The sequence below is a fragment of the Archocentrus centrarchus genome, chromosome 5, assembly GCF_007364275.1.
Source record: "Archocentrus centrarchus isolate MPI-CPG fArcCen1 chromosome 5, fArcCen1, whole genome shotgun sequence".
Taxonomy (NCBI): domain Eukaryota; kingdom Metazoa; phylum Chordata; class Actinopteri; order Cichliformes; family Cichlidae; genus Archocentrus; species Archocentrus centrarchus.
This window is the reverse complement of record NC_044350.1, coordinates 31,096,779-31,116,631: the sequence shown is the minus strand read 5'-3', so window position 1 is coordinate 31,116,631 and position 19,853 is coordinate 31,096,779. Positions and strand designations below refer to the sequence as shown.

At 39.5% G+C, this 19,853-nt stretch overlaps 2 protein-coding genes across 2 annotated transcripts in view; both read left to right on the top strand.

The window, feature by feature from the left end:
- The first annotated feature begins 4,528 nt into the window (after positions 1 to 4,528).
- Positions 4,529 to 14,761, top strand: LOC115780080 (copine-3-like). Its single transcript, XM_030729047.1, has 16 exons — positions 4,529 to 4,668; positions 5,411 to 5,530; positions 5,622 to 5,801; positions 6,625 to 6,699; positions 6,826 to 6,897; positions 7,701 to 7,784; positions 8,250 to 8,339; positions 8,423 to 8,521; positions 8,603 to 8,677; positions 9,435 to 9,494; positions 9,739 to 9,872; positions 10,077 to 10,131; positions 10,298 to 10,352; positions 12,521 to 12,654; positions 12,740 to 12,976; positions 14,520 to 14,761. The coding sequence occupies exons 2-16, from the start codon at positions 5,411 to 5,413 to the stop codon at positions 14,634 to 14,636; spliced, it is 1,587 nt and encodes a 528-aa protein (XP_030584907.1). The 5' UTR covers positions 4,529 to 4,668; the 3' UTR covers positions 14,637 to 14,761.
- A 1,267-nt stretch (positions 14,762 to 16,028) lies between these two features.
- The window catches only part of fer1l4 (fer-1 like family member 4), a 33,525-nt gene continuing 29,700 nt past the window's right edge, over positions 16,029 to 19,853 (top strand). Inside the window, exon 1 of the mRNA XM_030729454.1 lies at positions 16,029 to 16,182. Within this exon, the coding sequence (XP_030585314.1) occupies positions 16,104 to 16,182 (79 nt within the window). The 5' untranslated portion in view covers positions 16,029 to 16,103. The remainder of the gene's footprint in view (positions 16,183 to 19,853) is intronic.

Here is a 19,853-nt window from a genome sequence, read left to right as displayed (position 1 = left end):
GCTGTCTCATAACTTATAGAAAATGTCGTGAGTTTTATGATGAAGCAATATATCAAACAAATTTATAAAGTGAACACAGTGGCGACTCCAGAAATATTTTTCTGCAGGTGCTAATAGGGGGGGGGGGCTAAGCATTTTACTGAGGGTGTTATGAAGGATCATTTGTTCTTTGAGTTCTCAACAAACACAGAGACAAACTATTTTCTTGGGGGTGCTATGACTTTTCCAGGGGGAGCTATAGCACCCCCTAGTGCCGCCACTGAGTGAAAGCTTGCAGAGCATCAAGAGTAAAGTGCCTTTTTGAGTACATTTGAATTTCTTCCAGGGAGCCAACATGGTCGCCTCTGCAGCACAGTGACATGCCTGCCTCTGTGTATTGAAGGCATGTTTCCACCACATGAACCTTTTGGGGAACTGAATCCTGTTTCCACAGTAGGGTCACAGTAGAAAAGCATATATATATATATATATATATATATATTTGAAGCCAAGCCTTTCAGCTATTCAGCTATTACTTGGCGTTTCAAGTAATTGAGACCTGTAAATTTTCCCACAGACTGTGCTCCCTCTCACCTTTTAAAGAGGCTTTTGATTCAGTGGGACCAACTATCCTTGCTCTGATTAACAGTTCTCTTGCATCTGGTTGTGTGCCAGCTGCCTTTAAGCATGTGGTTGTACAGCCTCTAATTAAAAAGAAGAACCTTGACCCTGCTGTTCTCTCGAACTACAGACTAATATCTAAATTACCATTTTTACCCAAGGTTCTTGAAAAAGTTGTTTTTAAGCAACTTCAGGTATTTTTAAGCATACATGTAATGTGGGAAAAGTTTCAGTCAGGTTTTAGATTGTGCACAAAGATGGCTCTTTTAAGAGGTTTTAATGATCTGTTGACTCTGGTGGTTTAATTGGAATTAAAGGCACAGTTCTGACTTGGTTCGGATCTTATCTTACCAACAGAAGTTTCTCTGTCCATCTAGGAGACAGCAGCAAAGCTTTCTGGTGGAGACCCTCAAGGGTCCATTCTGGGCCCAATTCTTTTCTCATTATATATGTTGCATCTAGAGTCTGTGTTTAGGAAACATAAAATTTCTTTCCACTGTTTCTCTGACATCCAGGTGTATATGCCCATCAAACAGAACAGCAGAGATCCATGGGAGCCCCTGCTGAATGTTTTCTAAGTGACATTAAGTCCTGGAAGAGAAACAAATTCCTAAATCTTAATGAAAGCAAAACTGAGGTTATATGCTTTGCTAAATTTGACCCCTCAAACAACTCTTCTGGCACTCGGAGTTATTTAGCTCCCCACTGTCATGCTGCTGTGAAAAAATCTCGGTATTATTTTTGACAGCAGTTTTAAAATGGAGAAGCAAATAAGTGCTGTTACCAAAGTCCATTTTCATCAAATCGGAGTCATTGCAAAGGTAAAACCTTATCTCCCACAACAAGACCCGGAAAACGTTTTTCACGCTTTTATCACTCTCTGCCTCGACTACTGTAATTCCCTATATCTTGGCATAGATCAATCATCTGTGCATCACCTGCAGGTAGTCCAGAATGTGGCAGGTCGTCTTTAACTGGTATTAAAAAAAGCATGAACACAGCTGCTCTTCAAGAGGCCTTAAAACTAGACTAAAACAGAGCAGTGACTGAGCTTTTTTCAGCAGCAGCACCAAAGCTATGAAACGATCTACCTCTCCATATTTGCACAGCTCAGATGATACTCACTGTAACCAAATGCTTGCTCATAGGGTGCTGGTTTGATTGTTGATATCTCTCTGTAAATATTGTATGATCTTTACCTTACAATATAAAGTGGCTTGAGATAAATAAAATAGAATTGCATATTAAAATACATTTTTCTTAAATGTAAAAATACATAAATAATCACAGGTACAGTAATGTCAAAATAAGCGATGCATGCAACGTAAACTAAGGTGTAAAATGCAATCGCTTTTACTCTGCCTTCTTGAAAGGCTTTCAACATTCGGCACAAGCAAAAAGCATTATGACAGAATCACATCTAGATTTGGTGTGTGTTCATGTGTTTGTGCACTAGTGAATGAGTGACTTTGTGTGTCTGTTGGCCTTTAAAGGAGCATATGGTGACTGCAATGAAGAAAAACAAGCAGATCAGCATTCTCAGAGCTGAGGTGTGTCCTGTGCTTTTATACAACTTTTCTTACTGCAGAAAACATACGTTCTGATGGTGTAGCTGTTAATAACAATAATAATAATTCACTGTCCAGCCTAACAGTCCCAGGTCCCCAGGTCAGAGTTTTACTGGCCTGTGTGTATTTTTGCTCATCTGGGGGAAAAAATGTATATACCCATTCATATGAATGGGTAAGTGTGTCCAAACCTTTGACTGGAAGTGTATATGCAAAATATTTATACAATTCACAATAAAGCCTTGAAATGCATATGGTCTGGTACAACCCCTGCCCCCCATAGACTGGTCTCTACTTGTTGCAGGTATCACTGCAATAAAAAGTAGGATTGGTTCAGCAAGTTGGCTGGTTTAAACATCAGACTAAGTTAACAGTTCATTTGTATATTTTATTTGAGCTTCTGTAGCTTTACTGTGGACGTTTGCTGTGTAAAAAAAACAAAGCTTGTTGAATGGGCGGTTGGATAAATTACTCCTCCTTGCTTTTTTCCCAGTGATTACAGGAACAAGTGCTACCTGTTTGCACAACAGAAAAGTTTTTTCTTTGACGCCACCTGAGCTCATGGTCTCGATAATGGCTCTGCTGCCTTGCTCACCGTGTGCATAAACAGTGGTGCTAAATTCAGTTAATCTTATGGATTCTGAGTCATTCAGTAAGGTGATCCGGTTCACTTGAGTCATTTGAGGTGTTCTGAGCATATCCTACTAGAAGGAGGCCCTGAAGCAGACCCAGGACACGCTGGAGAGGTTATATCTCTCGGCTGGCCTGAACGCCTTGGGGTGACTCCGGATGAGCTGGTGGAGTTGGCTCTGGGCTTCTCTGCTTTGGATGCTCCCCCCTGTGACCTGGCCACAGATAAGTGGAAGAAAAAATGGATGGATGGATAAATAGAAAGGTAATGCCAGTTATCATGACTAATAATATTAGGAAGATCCAAGTTATTTAGACCAAATAAATTTGCTCACATACTGTAAAATCCCGTACATGTATTCAAAGGTTTGATATTAACATTGGCAGGGACGTAAATCCATTCCGTTTCCCGGGGCAGGGCAATCGTGGTCCGGTGCAGTGCAAATTACACCCACAGTGTGAATATTGTTAGGGACATGGTAGAGTCGCAAAGACAGCAAATCAGGGCTAAGAGATTACAGAGCATAATGTGACAAAATTATTTTAGCAATAATCCTTTTTGTCGATTACGCTGTTTTTGTGATCAGTTGTTATCAAAATCAAATTTTGATTAATTGCACAGCCCTAAGGTGAATAAATCCACAACCATGTGAGCCCTAAGGTTGATTTTCAGGTGAGCCAGTGATTAGTGTTCATAATGGTGTAGAAGCCCGACTGACTTGGCTTAGAGAGAAAAAAAAAATCATGCACAGCACAGTCTTGGCACATGCGCATGAGCTGACCACTGCACCCTTCTGTCTTTTTAACAAGTTCTTCCCCACCAACCTTGTTCATCTATGACTTTATGGTTCTTGATTTGTGCACTGGTCTTCAGTCATGTTGGAACAGGAAGGGGCCATCCACAAACAAATGTCTTGGTATGCTGAAGCATTAAGAGTACATTTCACTGGAACTAAGGGCTGAGTTACACTCCTGAAAAACACCCCTCACCATAATCCCCCCCTCCACCAAACATTACTCTTGGCACAATGCAGTCAGACAGGTACTGTTCTCCTGGTAACCACCAAACCCAGGCCTGTCCATCATATTTCAAGACAGAGAAGCGTGATTTGTCACTCCTGAAAACACAGCTCCACGTCTCTAAAGCCCAGTGGCAGCTTGTTTTACACTATGGAATCTCACACTTTGCGCTATGCTGTGTGATGTAAGGCTTGGATGCTGCTGGTCAGCCATGGAAACCCATTCCATAAAGTTCTCTGCTCACTGTTCTTGAACTAATCTGAAGGCCACATGAAGTTTGGAAGTCTGCAGTGATTGACTCTGCAGCAAGTTGTTGATCTCTGCTCACTGTGTTCCTCAGCATCCATTGACCTCGCTAGGTTTTGTACACCTGTAGCAACAGATGGCATTAGAACACCTGAATTCAAAGGTTGGGATGCACTTTTGGCAATAGTGTTGTTTCCACATCTTCTCCCCTTTGTACAGCAATTGGTAGGATTTTGGAATCACTCAGATTTCAGATGTAATAACTTGTGGCTATCCTGACTAAGAAGGTTCCAGTACACTTTTCTCTTTGTTGTTCTTGCCCATATTACTCTAACATAATTATTCATTTGAAAGAAATGTAGATTATCCACATAGTGGATAATCTATACAGTGCTTTTATTCTGAAGGAGTCCAGAGGCTGGTTACGTCATCAGAGCCATCTTGCTCTGAAAAAAATGGGCACTACTTTGTCCAATTAAGACTCGAGTGTTCGACTGGCTGTCCAATCACTGAATAGTTACCTGTCTACAACACATCTCCAGTTATTTAAAGCTGCTGAGGGAAGACCAACAGACTTTCGTCGCAGTTACCAGAAGCTTGCAGTGTAAGTGTGTTGTTTATTTTTCTAGAAATTCTGAGCAATTGGTACCTAATTGATACTGTTTAGTGCACTCTGTATTGTTTTTAAAAAGGAAAACAAGGTTTAGTTTACTTTTGAGGGTTGTGTGACTGGTTGTCCACCGCCCTTGATATCTGTTCTTGTCGTTTAAATGTGATAATATATAATGGATCCAATACGACTGGTGACTGATGAGGTTTATAATGCTAATTCTCTCGGTATGTGTGTCGGTGTGGGAGTGTGTGAACTGTGTGTACTGGTGAACTGTACTCGTTTAACCAGCTTTGCAGCTTAAGTCAAATCTCCGGTCAATCTCTGCTGCTCCCTAAATTATTGTTGGCGTTGCCTTTACGACCTGCTACTCCCTCTGTTTCTGTATTTAATTAAAACAGTTTATCAGGTGGCAGGTCATAAGAAAACATGTCAGGCGAGTTTTAATCTGTGTTCTTGCAGAGAAGACAGACTTTTTTTAAAAAAATCACATTGAATTTGCTTCATACTAAAGGAAATTTTGTTTAATTGTTGACTGAAAGTGGGCCAAAAAATGCACAGAGTTGGGTTTAGTAAGGCAACAGATTTACTTCCTCAGATATATATGGACCTCTCATGTTTCTGCTCTTGAACACGTTTCAAACTGACTGTTGAAGTTACTGCCAGCTGTTCTTATGCTGACATTGAACTTAAACTTCTAAAATATGCAGATTTTAATGTTTCTGTTCCCCTTCAGATGACAGCCAAAGTGGAGCTGAGTGTCTCCTGTGCTAACCTGCTGGATAAAGATGTGGGATCAAATTCTGATCCTTTGTGCGTGCTGCTGCAGAGCTCTGGAGGAGATAAATGGACCGAGGTAATGTTGCAGTCACACTTCAGAATAGATCTTTGTTTTGCTTCAGATTTCATTTTAATGTGAGAAACCTTCTGGTGTTTGTCTGTGTCAGCTGGGCCGCACTGAGAAGCTAAAGAACACCTCCAACCCGTCCTTCAGTCAGCGTTTCCGGCTGGATTACCGCTTTGAGACGGTTCAGAATCTGAAGCTGGGTGTCTACGACATTGATAACTCCACATCTGACCTTAAAGATGATGACTGCCTGGGAGCGGTGGAGATAACACTTGGACAGGTAAACACTAAACATGACCAAAGTAAAACCTGATTTATTCTAAATATTTTTTAAAGTTGTCTCAGATTCAGCTCTTTAGGATGTAGTCATGCTTGTTTTTGCTATTATTTTTCTATCCTACTGTTTCAGCTTTCAATTTTAGCATTCAGTCTGTTACTTTCAGTTTTCCAGGTGTGGATTATATCTAGCATCAGACTTAAAAACGTACAAAATGCATTTACTTTGTCTACTGAATAAGTAAATGCATTTTGTAAATTAGTGAAATTGTCTTCATTTCCTATAATTAAAGCTCTTAAAGGAGGGCTTTTGTTTTCAATGAGTCAGAAAATGGTTGAAATGCAGAAAATTATGAACATGACCAAGAAAGAAGCAATTTGAGAATCTGAAATCAAAGAATGTTCAACAAATATTAACTAGTATTAAACAGAGTGGTTGAAAATTCATCAGTTCCAATCTTGTAATATGCAGATTGCTTTGCAGTTTTCTATTGAAGTGTTGGCTCCCTCTGGTGGTCACATTGACCCATTATACTGTCTGTGCTCTGTGCTGATTGGCTGTTTTTAAGTCATAACCATGAGGACGAGGTTTCTTTTTTTTTTTTCATCAGTCTGATTCTGCAGGTTTGAGGCATGTAAACTGATATCATTTGATATCAACACAACACATTATAGCTTTTAATAAGCAATGAGTATTCACTAAGAAACAAAATTCTCAGGTCCTCTAAGATCATTACTGCCCTCTGCTGGATCAACTGTGTTATTCAGGTTCAGAAGCTGGCTGTCAGTGATTAAGATGAAAACATTACCTCCACTGTGTGTTTCAGTTGGTTTCCAGTAAAACTGTGACCAAACCTCTGCAGCTGAAGAAGGACAAACCTGCAGGGAAGGGAACCATTACTGTATGTATTGTATCACTGTACTGATAAAACAATATTGTGATGACTGACTTTATAGTAAATTAGTGTGTGTGTGTGTGTGTGTGTGTGTGTGTGTGTGTGTGTGTGTGTGTGTGTGTGTGTGTGTAGATCACAGCAGAGGAGATAAAAGACAGCAGAGCCATTACATTGGAGGTGGCAGCTAAAAACCTTGAATCCAAGGTAACTTCTGCTTCCTACTTTTCTTAATTCTTAATGTGCAATGAACATCTGAGCTTGAATAAAAGGCAACTGAACTTCTTTAAAAAAATAAAAAAAATAAATGAAAACATCTCATTCAAGAAGTTTCTTTACTTCTAAAACCAAAAGGTGGAGAGTTCTGGCCATTGACTCACTGTTGACATGTCCCCTCAACCCCCAGCCACACCTTACTTCAGGTGACCTAAATGGGTCACATGAAAAGATCTCAGGTCTCGATTGTTTCACGTGAAAGAAGTCGTTACCACCAAGGGAGAGCTTGCCCTTCCAGGTCTCGCTGTCATATCCCATTTGAGTGTTGAAGTCTCCCAGTAGGATGATGGAGCACCCTTGGAGCAACTCTAACCCTGTCATCTGCAAATAAACTGCTTGCTTGCCTGATCTGTGTTCCATGGAATAGCTTTTTTATTTATTTATTTTTTTTTAAATCTGGCCCCTCACCCTGGACCAATTTGCCATGGGAGACCCATGGACAGCATAGCTTCTGGGATCAGTGGGACACACAAACCCCTCCATCACAATAAGGTGGTGATTCATGGAGGACCTGTGTCTGAGCATGAAATTAAAAATATATTTTCAATTTTTTGTACTAGCTTTTCAAGTGTAGGCTTTTCTGAAACTCCAGCCTTGGTTAGAGTTGTTTTTAATATCAAGTGTTTGGAGAATGAACTCTCCTTGGTTGACTGGTGTGCAGCTGTATTGGGGGTTTTGCTAACATCACAGCTTACTAAAACAAATTTGTGGCATGTGGTGTTTTGTCTGTCTAGGATGCATTTGGGAAGTCTGATCCATTCCTGGAGTTTTTCAAAAAAGGTGATGATGGAAAATGGCTGCTGGTCCACAAGACAGAGGTAAACGCCATTTCACAGCCAAGATTTTATGTATTATTCCATACATGCATAAAATGTATGTATGTACAGTAGGCAGAATTCACTTGGATAAAGTGATGCTAAAAACTTTGATGGTACTATTCAGACAACTTCTGTTATGATACTGTATTGTTAACACACATAAGAACAAATACAAACACATGCTAGCAATCCAGTACCACTGTAGTAACAGTATGTCATAACTTCTGCAAATCAGTATAGAGGGGTATTCAAAAGCTAAAATGTTACATTGGAGCTACTTCTTGTGGCTGAAACATGAAATGTCTGTCTTAGATTAAACATTTGGAACTTTTAGCTTTGCTCATGAAGAAAAGCATATTCAGAAGAATAATAATGAGTATGGTGTGTGTTTTTTTTTTTTTTTTTTTTTTTTTTTTTTTTTTTTTTTTTTTTTTTTTTGTTTGTTTGTTTGTGTTTTGTTTGTAGGTGGTGAAGAACAATCTGAATCCATCCTGGAAGAAGTTCACCGTTCCTCTGCAGACCTTCTGCAGCAGCGACCTTGAAAGACCTCTGAAGGTTACACCAATCAGTATCCACTTCAGCTCATGACAGCCAATCAACTTCAACCGTTCCGTTAACTCTCCTCCTCCCTCCTGCAGGTGGATTGTTTTGATTATGACGACAATGGATCTCATGATCTGATTGGTTCTTTCACCACCAAAGTCTCTGAGCTGAAGAAAGCCACAAACAATTCACCGGTGAGTTCACAATAATAAGCTGTGTGACATATTTCAGTTTGCTGGTCAGAGGTCATTGAACTGTGTCGTGTTGTTCTCCAGGTGCAATTTGACTGCATCAATCCTGAGAAGCAGAAGAAGAAGAACTCTGGAGTTGTGATTGTCAAGAGCTGTGAGGTAGAGACTACGTGACAGAGTTCCCTTCTAGTTGTTTACTTTTTATCTGCCGGCAAAAGACGAACATATTATATGATCACCTATTGCAGGCGGGTGGGCATCCATGGAAGTGTCCGCTCAATTACCCAAGAACCTACACTTGCCAAACTTCATGGGTAGATAGCTTATGACCATAGCAATATGGGGTCACTGGGGTCAAGGTCATGTGGTTAAGTCTTTGTTCTAAGAAATGGTTTGAAGGATTCTGATGAAACCTTGCATGATTATTCTCCATATTCTCCATATTTTTTGTGACAACAGAGTTAATACATTATAACAGCTGTATTTTTGTACGCTTGTTTTTATTTCAACTTTATTTAAAAGGGAATTCTCTTAAGATTTAAATCTTTTTTCTTTTTTTTTTTTTTTTTCCTCCCCAGTGGGGATCTGGCAAAGAAGGCATAGTTGCAAGGTTATTAAAATGATAAAATTAAGATGCAGTATATTAGTGCAGCATAAAAGAGCGGTTCACTTTTCGGGGTTCATTGTCCTTTCACTTTGATTTCGGTGACTTCATGCATTGCAGAACTGAATTGTGGATGCACCAATCTTTATTTACAGGTGTGTCTGAACAGGATATTTGTTTAATTTAAATGGTTATTTATGAAATCACAAATAAAACGTAATAAAAATCAAAAGGAAATCAGTTTTGTGAGGTATTGAAATATGAAGCTTTATGAGCTGTGTTTGAAACCTGTTTGATTCTGTTTGTGTGCAGCTGACCAGTCAGTACACCTTCCTGGACTATGTGATGGGCGGCTGCCAGATCAACTTCACTGTATGTAAACATCAGCTCACATGCACACATTTTAAATGGTTTATTTTGCCTAAGCAGCCTCATTCAAGTACACAGGATTCAAACAGGTTTTATTTACAGGATGATGTCTTTGTATGGACCTATCAACTGGGACACATGCAGCTACTAATCATCACCTTTTAACTAACTGACCAGTTCAAAAGAAGATGATAAACTTGATGAAAATAACATATAAATATCTTTTAATTTTATATGAACACTTTAGGTTGGGATCGACTTCACTAGCTCTAATGGTGATCCTCACACACCCAACTCTCTCCACTATATGAGTCCAGATGGGCTGAACCAGTACCTGTATGCTCTGTGGTCTGTGGGTCAGGTGGTCCAGGACTATGACACGTCAGTGCACACTCAAACAGACTTCACCCAAACAACTACACACCTCCAACCTGAACATTAAACTCTGCGGTCTATACCAGCCTCTTACTTTTAAACCCTACACTTTTCCCCTCTGCCTGCACCCTAATCTCTAAATTCTTCTATTAAAATGAAGGTGTTTATAATCTTTGACTCTTAACAGGGATTATTTTGTTTCCCTTTCAGTGATAAACTCTTCCCAGCATTTGGTTTTGGAGCCAAACTGCCTCCAGACTACCAGGTCAGCTCTCTAACCGACCAGTCACAGCACTGCTTTCTGTAGTTTGTTTGTTTCTGAAGTGAGATATAATTTTAATCCCAGCGGTGTAAAATTATTTTGGAATTTTCTGATTTGATTGAACCAAATCAATGTTGTTGGGTTTATTAAACTGTTCTTGATCCTACAGGTGGACAACCATCATTTTCCCCTCAACTTCAACCCAGCAAGCCCTTACTGTTATGGTATACACACACACACACACACACACACACACACACACACACACACACACACACACACACACACACACACACACACACACACACACACACACACACCCAGACAGAGGTTATGTAAGCAGCAATGTTAGACTGTTAGTGTGTAGAATTTTACTGTAGACTGTTTATAAAGATGAAAAACAAGTGTGCACATGTCCAAGCTTTTCTAGATGATAGACTTGTTCTTACCTAATCCTATTTGTTTATTTATTTATTTTTTTAAATGTGTTATGTATTTTTTGGAGCCAGCAGTAAACACATTTAGAGGAGAAGGTGAAGTGTTGTATTATCAGCTAAATGTAGCAATTGCGGTTAGCAAGATGTGTCTATAAACTGAGTAAAATCACACACATTTGCATTTTAGTTCTAAGAAACAAAAAACTAAAGTATAAACCTTTTGTACAGGTTGTAACTTAAAGCAGGTGATATTATTTTGCATATTATGCCATTTTAAAAAGCTCTAAACTGCAACAGTGCTGCAAACATGGTCCAGAGGTCTGGTTCAGTGACTTAAATAAATTTCAGTGAAATTTATTGTTACAGCCACTGTTGCCAGCTCCTCAGTAAGGAAAATAATTATTGGTTGTCCTAAAAGTCACCAGAAATCGCCATATGACGTCATGGCTAAAATGCATAAATGGTCATTTCCATGTAGTGCCGAAGTGCGGTCCGAGTGATGCCAAAATGTATGAGGGGGATGTGGTACGACGGCTGTATGTACACAAAACATGGCAAAAGTGGAGGATTTCAGGTTTCTGGCCTATCTACAAAACTCTTCAAAACCAGAAAAAGTTGCAAAATTTGTTGCTCGTCGCTTTTTGGAAAAAGTCACCAGGGGTCTTAAAAGTTGTTAAATCTAGTGACAAAAGTTGCCAAGTTGTTAAAACTGGCTACAGCTTCCTGTGTCATGCTGGGACAACCACCAATCACAGCTACCAAGGCCTCTAACTTCAACCCACTGTGAAATCCAAAAAGGTTATTAACAAAACAAAACAAAACGGTGATCATGTTCTGCTGTGATTGGCTATATATACTTGTCCATTATTGACTCAAATGGCAAAAATGGGGATTCCCCATGTCTAGCAACTGACCTAGGTCAGTGAATAGCTGGCAGTAGCTAGATAGTGATGAACTGGGGAATCCCAAATTCCTAAGTAAAGAGCCAGTCTATGTATATTAACATCAGTTCAAGGCTGTGGGCTTAGTGATTGCCCAGGGGATCATCTAGTCAAAAAAAAAAAAAAAAAAAAAAAAAAAAAATACTGCCGGTGTTGTGCCAAAAAGTGATTGTCTGCCATAAAGTGATTCTGATGTTTGTGTGCTTTTTATGTGTAATGTCTTTGCTTATATTGTAAATAGAATGCAGTCAACATGCTTTATGAAGGGTTATTGAAAAAATGAAGAGCTAACCTGTTTTGCGAGAATCTTTCGGCGTCTGTGTTATTGTACCTACATTATAATCAATCCAGTGCTTTTGGCCACTTAAAATATTTTTATATAACTGTGACGTTATATTTGTTGTGATTTCTGCAGCCTTCTGAGCCATATTTGTTTTAAAAATCATTTGTAATGTCAGTGGCAGTTTTTACCTTGATAAACAACAAATATATAAAAGTCACTTTGCCAAAAACTGAGTGCAGCTTCTACTCACGCATTATACGTCAAGTCATATACAGCTGTTTAAATACAGGCAATCATTTTTTTTTTTTTTTTAATAGCAAATACTGAAAATTGCTTTTTGTCAGACAATCACTTTTTAGCACAACACTGGCAGCTGTTAAATGTAACTAATAAAGTAATTTGGTTGCTTCCAAAATGAAGTAATCAGTACAGTAACTAAGTTACTTTTTAAAGGTGTATTTAGAAATCAGATTACTTTTTCAAGGTAACTATGCCATCACTGATTGCCAAGTGTATGTCTGTAAATATGATGGGATCATACTCGGCATCATACTGGCAGTGAGAAATCTCAGGTTTCTGTGTTTTATGCAAGAAATGATGGTTAACACAGGAATGTCAAATTCTCACATTCACCCTATTTTTTATTTTTTATTTTTGTTCCTCTTCCTGTCTGGATTGAAAATGACAAACATTTCACTTTTGTTACTTTGTTTTTCTGCTGTCACTCTCAGGCGTCCAGGGGATTTTTGACGCCTACAGGGCTGTTTTGCCTAAGCTCAGACTCTCTGAACCAACAAACCTGTCCCCCATCATCAACCATGTAGCTTCCACTGCTGCCAGTGCTGCACAGACCAATGCTGCCACTGTGAGTGAACTCATAGAAACTTGCAAAAGAAAATTAACCTGAAAGACACAGTCTGACTTTGACTTTTATCTGTTTGTCTCTGCAGCAATACTTTGTCCTCCTCATCCTCACTGATGGAGAGATCTCTGACTTTGACCAGACCAGGGACGCCATCGTTAAGGCATCACGGCTTCCCATGTCAATCATTATTGCGGGGGTGGGATCGTCCGACTTTAAGGCCATGGAGCGTCTGGATGGAGATGATGGTGTGCTGAAGTCAACAGCGGGAGAGGCCGTCGCCAGAGACATTGTCCAGTTTGTGCCGTACAAAAAGTTCAGAGATGTAAGTGTGTGTGTGCGATATGTGAGAATAAAAATGAAAAGTTTAGGCTCAGCTCAAATGGGGCCTGTCACTTAGAATTTTATTGTTTAGTTATAATGAAACTTATTTATTGTCTTTATGACTCAATGTGTATACTGAAAAAATCTGTGCATTTATGAGGCGATGCAGAGGAACGATAAACATAGGCTGGTTACTTCTCATACAACACAGCAAGCAGTGTTGGCAACTTGGTGACTTTGTTGCTAGATTTAGCGGCTTCTCAGACCCCCTTCTCAAAAGCGACTAGTTAAAAGGTAGCAACTTTTTCTGGTGACGTTGATGACTTTGGTAGTGTTGATGGGGCGGATTCAGGTTTCCAGCATGTCACTGTGTGTGTTTTTTTTTTTTTTTTTTTTTTCCCCCCCCGTGTGTATCGCATTCGTATGCTCCCTTTATATGCTTTGGCATTGCCCAGACCTTGCTTTGGCACCGAGGGTGGGGACCCCCGACCTTACTTTGACAACCAGCCCCCCAGACCTCGCTTTGTCCTTTTGAGACAGCAGAACAGTGAGTTTTCTTCCACAAAAGGTGGCAACATTGGATCAGAAAAAAGGAGGCGGGTGTTTTTGTTGAATTTGGTATTCTAAACTTAAACAATAGGGAACAAAATTGATCTTTGAAATGTTGGTCTAACACTGAATGTGTTGTCTGTGAAAAAACGTGCTTCAAAAGTGCCGCCATTCGGTCCCTTAATTATGGTAATTCAAAGTTCCATTTAATCATCCGCCTTGCAGTGATATGTTTAGTGTTAACCAGCTGTTCATGGTTAGTCGGGGCAGGTACCTGCAACCAATGTCTCCACTGCACTACGCACCTCTGATCCTGTAGTTGTCACAAATGCTGCACGATCTGGATGAGAACTTCACAATGTGTTTGTTGTTACAGTATAAAGGAATCAAACCCCTGATGCGCTCAACACTGTTCGTAATAGTGTTGCATGTTAATTCTTTAATGTTGTGGAAGATCCACCATCCATTTTCTGATCTGTCAAAGTGACAGATTTTTCTGTCATGGTTTTAAATAAATAACTAAAAAAAAAAAAAATAGAAAATATTTATTAATTCAGAACCGAGTCCGAAGGTCCAGGGGATCACTACTTTAACCCTGCATGGCTGGTTTACTAGTGTCACTCATCTGAGACATTTGAGCTTCATATGTACCACTGTTAACCCAGAAATTGAAGAATTAGACACTGTAAAAAAGTAGATCTTAAAACGTTTAATGTAATGATGAACTCCTCCTCCAATCTCATTGTCATTATACAGGATGTACAATAAAGATATTCTATTCTAGACTAGACTAAAAAACTAACCATAATACCTAAAAATCTAAATGTATGTATTGGAAAATTATTGCACAGATATTGTTTAATTTTTATTCACTATGATAAAACACTGATTTTAAAGTAATGTTGTAGTAACACTTATCGAGGGACAGATAGTGAAAGTTTTCAAGACAGACTCAAAGGAAGATGGACATTAATATTTCTCTCTTTTCTTTTCAGGCTCCCCAGACGGCTCTGGCTCAGGCTGTCCTCGCTGAGGTTCCCAATCAGGTGGTCTCCTATTTTAAAATGAAAGGCCTGGGCCCAGCAAAATCTCAGGCTGCTCCCAAATACTAAACTCTGCACGCCACATGTCCCAAAGCTCACTCGAACATTCCTCATGCCCACCCTGTGGAAGCTTGTTTCTGCCACTTAAAAAAAAAAAAAAAAAAAAAAAAAATCACCATCTGTATCTCAAAATTTAGAGTTAATAACTCCAAATTTAGAGAACACAAGTGAATTTGATGTTAATACTTCGAAATTTTGCGTTAGCTCTACCAATGAGGAAGCTCCCTTAATGAAGCAATTTCCTTGCTACCCGGAAGGACATAACGCCAACACAGGGGCACTCAAAAATTAGGTGGTATTAATGAGCTGGCAGTGTCAAACGTGAACAAAGTGTCGTCAGCCCTTTTGAATGCCCTCTAGTGGCAAAACGGCTGCATTAAAGGAATCAATGATCTGTTGGACAGCTGATGACTTCAAAACTCAAAATTTTAAGTTATTAATGTGAAACTTTGAGGAGCTTAAGTCAAGTTACAGATGGCAATTTTTAAAATTTATGTTTTTATTTGTTACAGAAACAAGCTTTCATATCTCTTCATTCCAGCCCCAGATCGCATTCTCTACCTCCTGCCACCAAAGTTTTACAGGTTTAATGCTAAAACAATTCTGATCATAGCAAAATGTATTTTCAGAGACAATGATCTTAGTTTAGCTGTACACACTGTATGGTCACATGGTGCTCATCTCATTAACTCTCAGTAGCAACAAATTAAGCTTAAAAAGGTGTAACAATAAAGTAGTACATCTCCTGTAATCACCAGCTCCACTGCTCAATAGACTTAACTACTATTGACTTACCGGTGTAACTAAACCAGTATAACCAACAATAAACCTGTCTGTCTGAAGGGTGCAAGATGCAAGAATAAAAGCAACTTTGGGAAAAAGAAAACGTCATTATTGTGTTTCATTGGAAAAGTTGCTGCTGTTGAAGTAGAAACATGACTTTATTCTTATCTTTACTAACTGAGGGGAACAATGCTTACCCTCCAGATGGTGTGTTTAACTTTTCTCAGCATGAGTGATGTCCCACAAAAACATCCTTCCATTCATATTTCAGCTCCATGGGATTAAAGTGGAGGCTTTGCTCTTTATGTTCTCCAATGACTTTTTTTTTTCCATTTAAGGTGAGCATACTGAGGCACTCAAAGGAACTGAGCAGCTGGGCTGCAACCAAAAATTTGTTTCCCTATCCCAAAGTTCAGTGACTCAGAGTTAAAACTGCTTCCTGGAACAGGGCGCAGGTGAGCACTGCAGAAACCTGTGTGCTTTCTAAGGAGGAAACTAGTTGAGCAACTATATTTGCTTTCTCAAACATTTAAAAGGACCTGCCCTTCACACACATACACACTTTAACAAGACTAGATGAACAGTCCCACACACAGTTTCATACCACTGAACTGAGAAGACAGAAGAACCAATGAGTCAACTTCACAAGGATATGATGTAGACTGACACACAGAAAGACAGGGGTCTGTTATCATGTCCATTACTGTGAATCTGAAGAGGATCTTCAACCTACCAGGACGATGTGACAGGAAGGTCGAGCTGTGCTTCAGAGGTCAGTAATGCGTGTGATGTCTGCACATGCCATTGGGCACATGATCTGTTACTGTGGTAACAGATCTGTGCAGAGTTAGTTTTTGCAGCTTTAGATCCTGTTATTTGGTTTAACCTTTAAAAATGAATCAAACACGCCTGTAAGTTCTGATTTCTCTGTTTAGACTTGTGACTGATGTTAGAATGAGACTCAGTTCCACCAGGATCTGATTTTGTCCTGCTTGACTTCCTCACGAGGGATATTAGTGCAATGAAGAAGAGAAAGAATACACAAAGCAAAACAAGTCTGCCAAATGGGGGAAAAAAGTTTTTAGTTTAAGACTTAAGGTGTGTGGAGTTTTATGAAAGTCCATTAAGCTCAGAAATTTACACGATGGATTAAATTTTTTACACAATGAACAAATAAGAAGAACCAAACAGAAGAATGCAGAGGTCTGTGATTTTTATCGTCCGTACACGTTAACTGTGAGAGACAGAATCTTAAATAAATTTTAAAAATCACATTGCTTGATTTTTAACAATGAATTTGAATTTTATTGCATGAAATAAGTATTTGTTACAATAGAAAAACAGAACTTAATATTTGGTATAGAAACCTCTGTTTGCAGTCACAGAGGTCAGACTTTTCCTGTAGTTCTTGACCAAGTTTGCAGACACTGCAGCAGGATTTTGGCTCACTCCTCCATATAGATCTTCTCCAGATCTTTCAGGTTTCGGGGCTGTCCCTGGGCAACATTGAGTTTCAGCTCCCTCCAAAGATTTTCTATTGGGTTCAGGGCTGGAGACTGGCTAGACCACTCCAGGACCTTGAAATGCTTCTTATGGAACCACTCCTTAGTTGCTTGGCTGTGTTTTTAGGGTCACTGTCATGATGGAAGACCCAGCCAGACCCATCTTCAATGCTCTTACAGAGGGAGGAGGTTGTTGGCCAAAATCTCACAATACATGACCCTATCTACCCTCCCTTTAATACAGTGCACTCATCCTGTCCCCTTTACAGCTATGGAATGATCTTCCTCTCCATATACGCACAGCTCATATGATACACACATTTAAATCTTTATTAAAAACACATTTCTTTTCCTTGGCATTTGGCTGCAGTGCTACCTCCCTTTAGACGATTGCTTTTATGGTATTTGTTTTAAATGTTTTTAGTTATTTTATGTTATTTATTGTCTTTTAATGTTTTTATTTATTTATATTTATTTATTTATTTTTATTTGAGTATAGTCCTTGGGGTTATAGATCTTGTACAGCACTTTGGTCAACGTCGTTTTTTTTAAATATATAAATAAACTTGACTTTACATAAAAGCCCCCCCAAAGTATGATGTTTCCCCCCCCCCATGCTTCATGGCTGGGAAGGTGTTCTTGGGGTTGTACTCATCCTCCTCCTTCCTCTGGACGCGGCCCGCGGGCTGCAAGTTTGGAGACCCCTGATCCAGATGGTCACTGGCAAACTTCAAATGGGCCTTGTGTTGAGCAGGGGGGAGTTTGCGTGACCTGGTGGATTTTAATCCATGATGGCATAGTGCATTAGTAATGTCATCTTTGAGACTGTGGTCTCTTTAGGTCATTGACAAGACCTTATGGGGAAACAACAGGTGAAACAAATGAAACTAATTACACACAGGAAGCAAAACTAAACACAAAGTACAAGGAACAAGAGGCTGTCAAAACAGGAAGTGGCCAACCATGACACATACGCAGACTTGACACACGAAAGCCTGATACAGGGAATCGAAACGTGACTAAACAGACACCTACTTGAACACACAGGCTGACAACACTAGAAGACAGACACAAGAGACTCCACAGTATCACGGGAAGGACAACAAGAGGGAAACAGGAACCAACACGGAAAACTAAACAAAAAAAACAAAACAAAGGAAAGCTAAAATCCTAATACATAACTACAAACACAACCAGAATTAAAACAAACAAAAAAAAAGATTTTTACTAAAAGACCTCAAAACACCGGGCCACCAGCCCAGGACCATGACAGTAACAAGTTCAAACAGGTACAATTAATACAGGTAATGTATGCAGAATAAGAGGGCTTCTTGAAGAAAAACTAACAGGTCTGTGAGAGGCAGAATTCTTGCTGGTTGGTGTGTGATGAGATTCTTATTTCATGCAATAAAATGCAAATTACAGAGCTCTCCATTCTTTGTAGTGGAAAAACTTGCAAAATCAGCAGCGTATCAAATACTTTTTTCCCCACTGCACATTCAGGCCCCATTTACACAACACCGTTTCAACGGTGTCGTTTTGATGCGTTTCAGCCTTCCGTTTACACTGTAGTGTTTCAGAAACGATCTCTGTTTACACGGTGACGCGTGAAACGATGAAAACGACGTAGTTCCCATGCCAGGCCACAAGTTGCCGTGTGTTTTTTCTTTGCAAAGCTTGTTTACGCACAACGCACATGCGTGGAGGGACACAGTAGGAAGCGCGGCAATGTGAGAGGTTTTGCGTGGACTGATGATGAGGTTGGATCGCTGCTGCACACAATGCTGAAATACAAAACGGTAAAAACACAAGAAGTACTCGTGAATCCGCGAGTGCTGTTTATCAATTTGCATGTGCGGAAAACTGTGGCAGTCACCCGTTTTCAAATCACCCGGTTTTCAACCGTTTACACAACAACGCAGGCCGGTGCGTTTCTGAACCGCTCCACTCTGGATCCTGTTTCCGAAACACATTGTCTTCACTCCATTGTCGTGTAAACGGGAGACCGAAACGCATCAAAACCACGCCGTTTTCATTTTGAAACGGTGTCGTGTAAACGGGCCTCAGTTGCTACACATGTACATGTATGGGTGTTACTTTATTCAAATATAGTCCCTGCATCACAATGGTGAAGTATGCAGATCTTTTTATTTATTTATTTATTAAAGATTCTATTTCTTGGATTTTATAACAAATTACAGAAAACCAGAGACACCAAGTTTCAAAGAGACAACCAATAAATGAACATGCCATGAACTGTAATAAAACAGAGTTGTGAAGGTTATTATTTTTCTTTTCATAGGGGAAATGCTAGGGGCGTGATGGGCAGACACCAAAGAGGGCTACTAAGGCGTAGGGGCAATGCCCCGGCTGGTCACGTTAAACAGAGTTTTGAAAATTTGAGTTGTTGAAGGAAGGGCAGCTACATCAATTGCAAAATGGGGACACTTTTTGGTTAAAATTTTAAGACAAGAGGCCACAATAGTGTAGTTGGAGGTAGAAGATTGCAGCGGGGAGTATAAAAAAGCTTTTAATGATATTGGACAAACCAAATTTCCCTCCATAATGTGCCAGGAAGTGGGAGAGCCCATGTCCTGGTATTGGGCCCATTAATTCAGGTTTCTAATTTTTGTGACCAGAAGATTAGGTAAAGCCATTCCACCCAAAGTCTTAGGTCTCTGTAACACCTGATAGCACAATTTCTTATTCAAAATTAAATGTAGAATGAGACTCTTTATTTTGTGGAAAAAGGGAGAAAGATTGAGATACATTGAAACAGATATAATAGGTGTGGGAAGATATTCATTTTATATGTGAAAAGGTTTATGAGGGACCATCTCTCAAAGTCAGATTTCATTTTTGTAAGCAAGGGGCAGAAGTATAGATTACTCAGAATGTCAGCAACATAAACTCCGAGGTAGACAAAACCTGTCCCCAAGAT

Excerpts from the sequence above, each read along its gene's own strand:
- LOC115780080 (XM_030729047.1), top strand. The coding sequence starts at position 5,411 with ATGACAGCCAAAGTGGAGCTGAGTGTCTCCTGTGCTAACCTGCTGGAT. Across the intron at positions 6,700-6,825 it reads CAGGGAAGGGAACCATTACT|ATCACAGCAGAGGAGATAAA; the intron begins GTATGTATTGTA and ends GTGTGTGTGTAG. Across the intron at positions 12,977-14,519 it reads CGTACAAAAAGTTCAGAGAT|GCTCCCCAGACGGCTCTGGC; the intron begins GTAAGTGTGTGT and ends TTTTCTTTTCAG.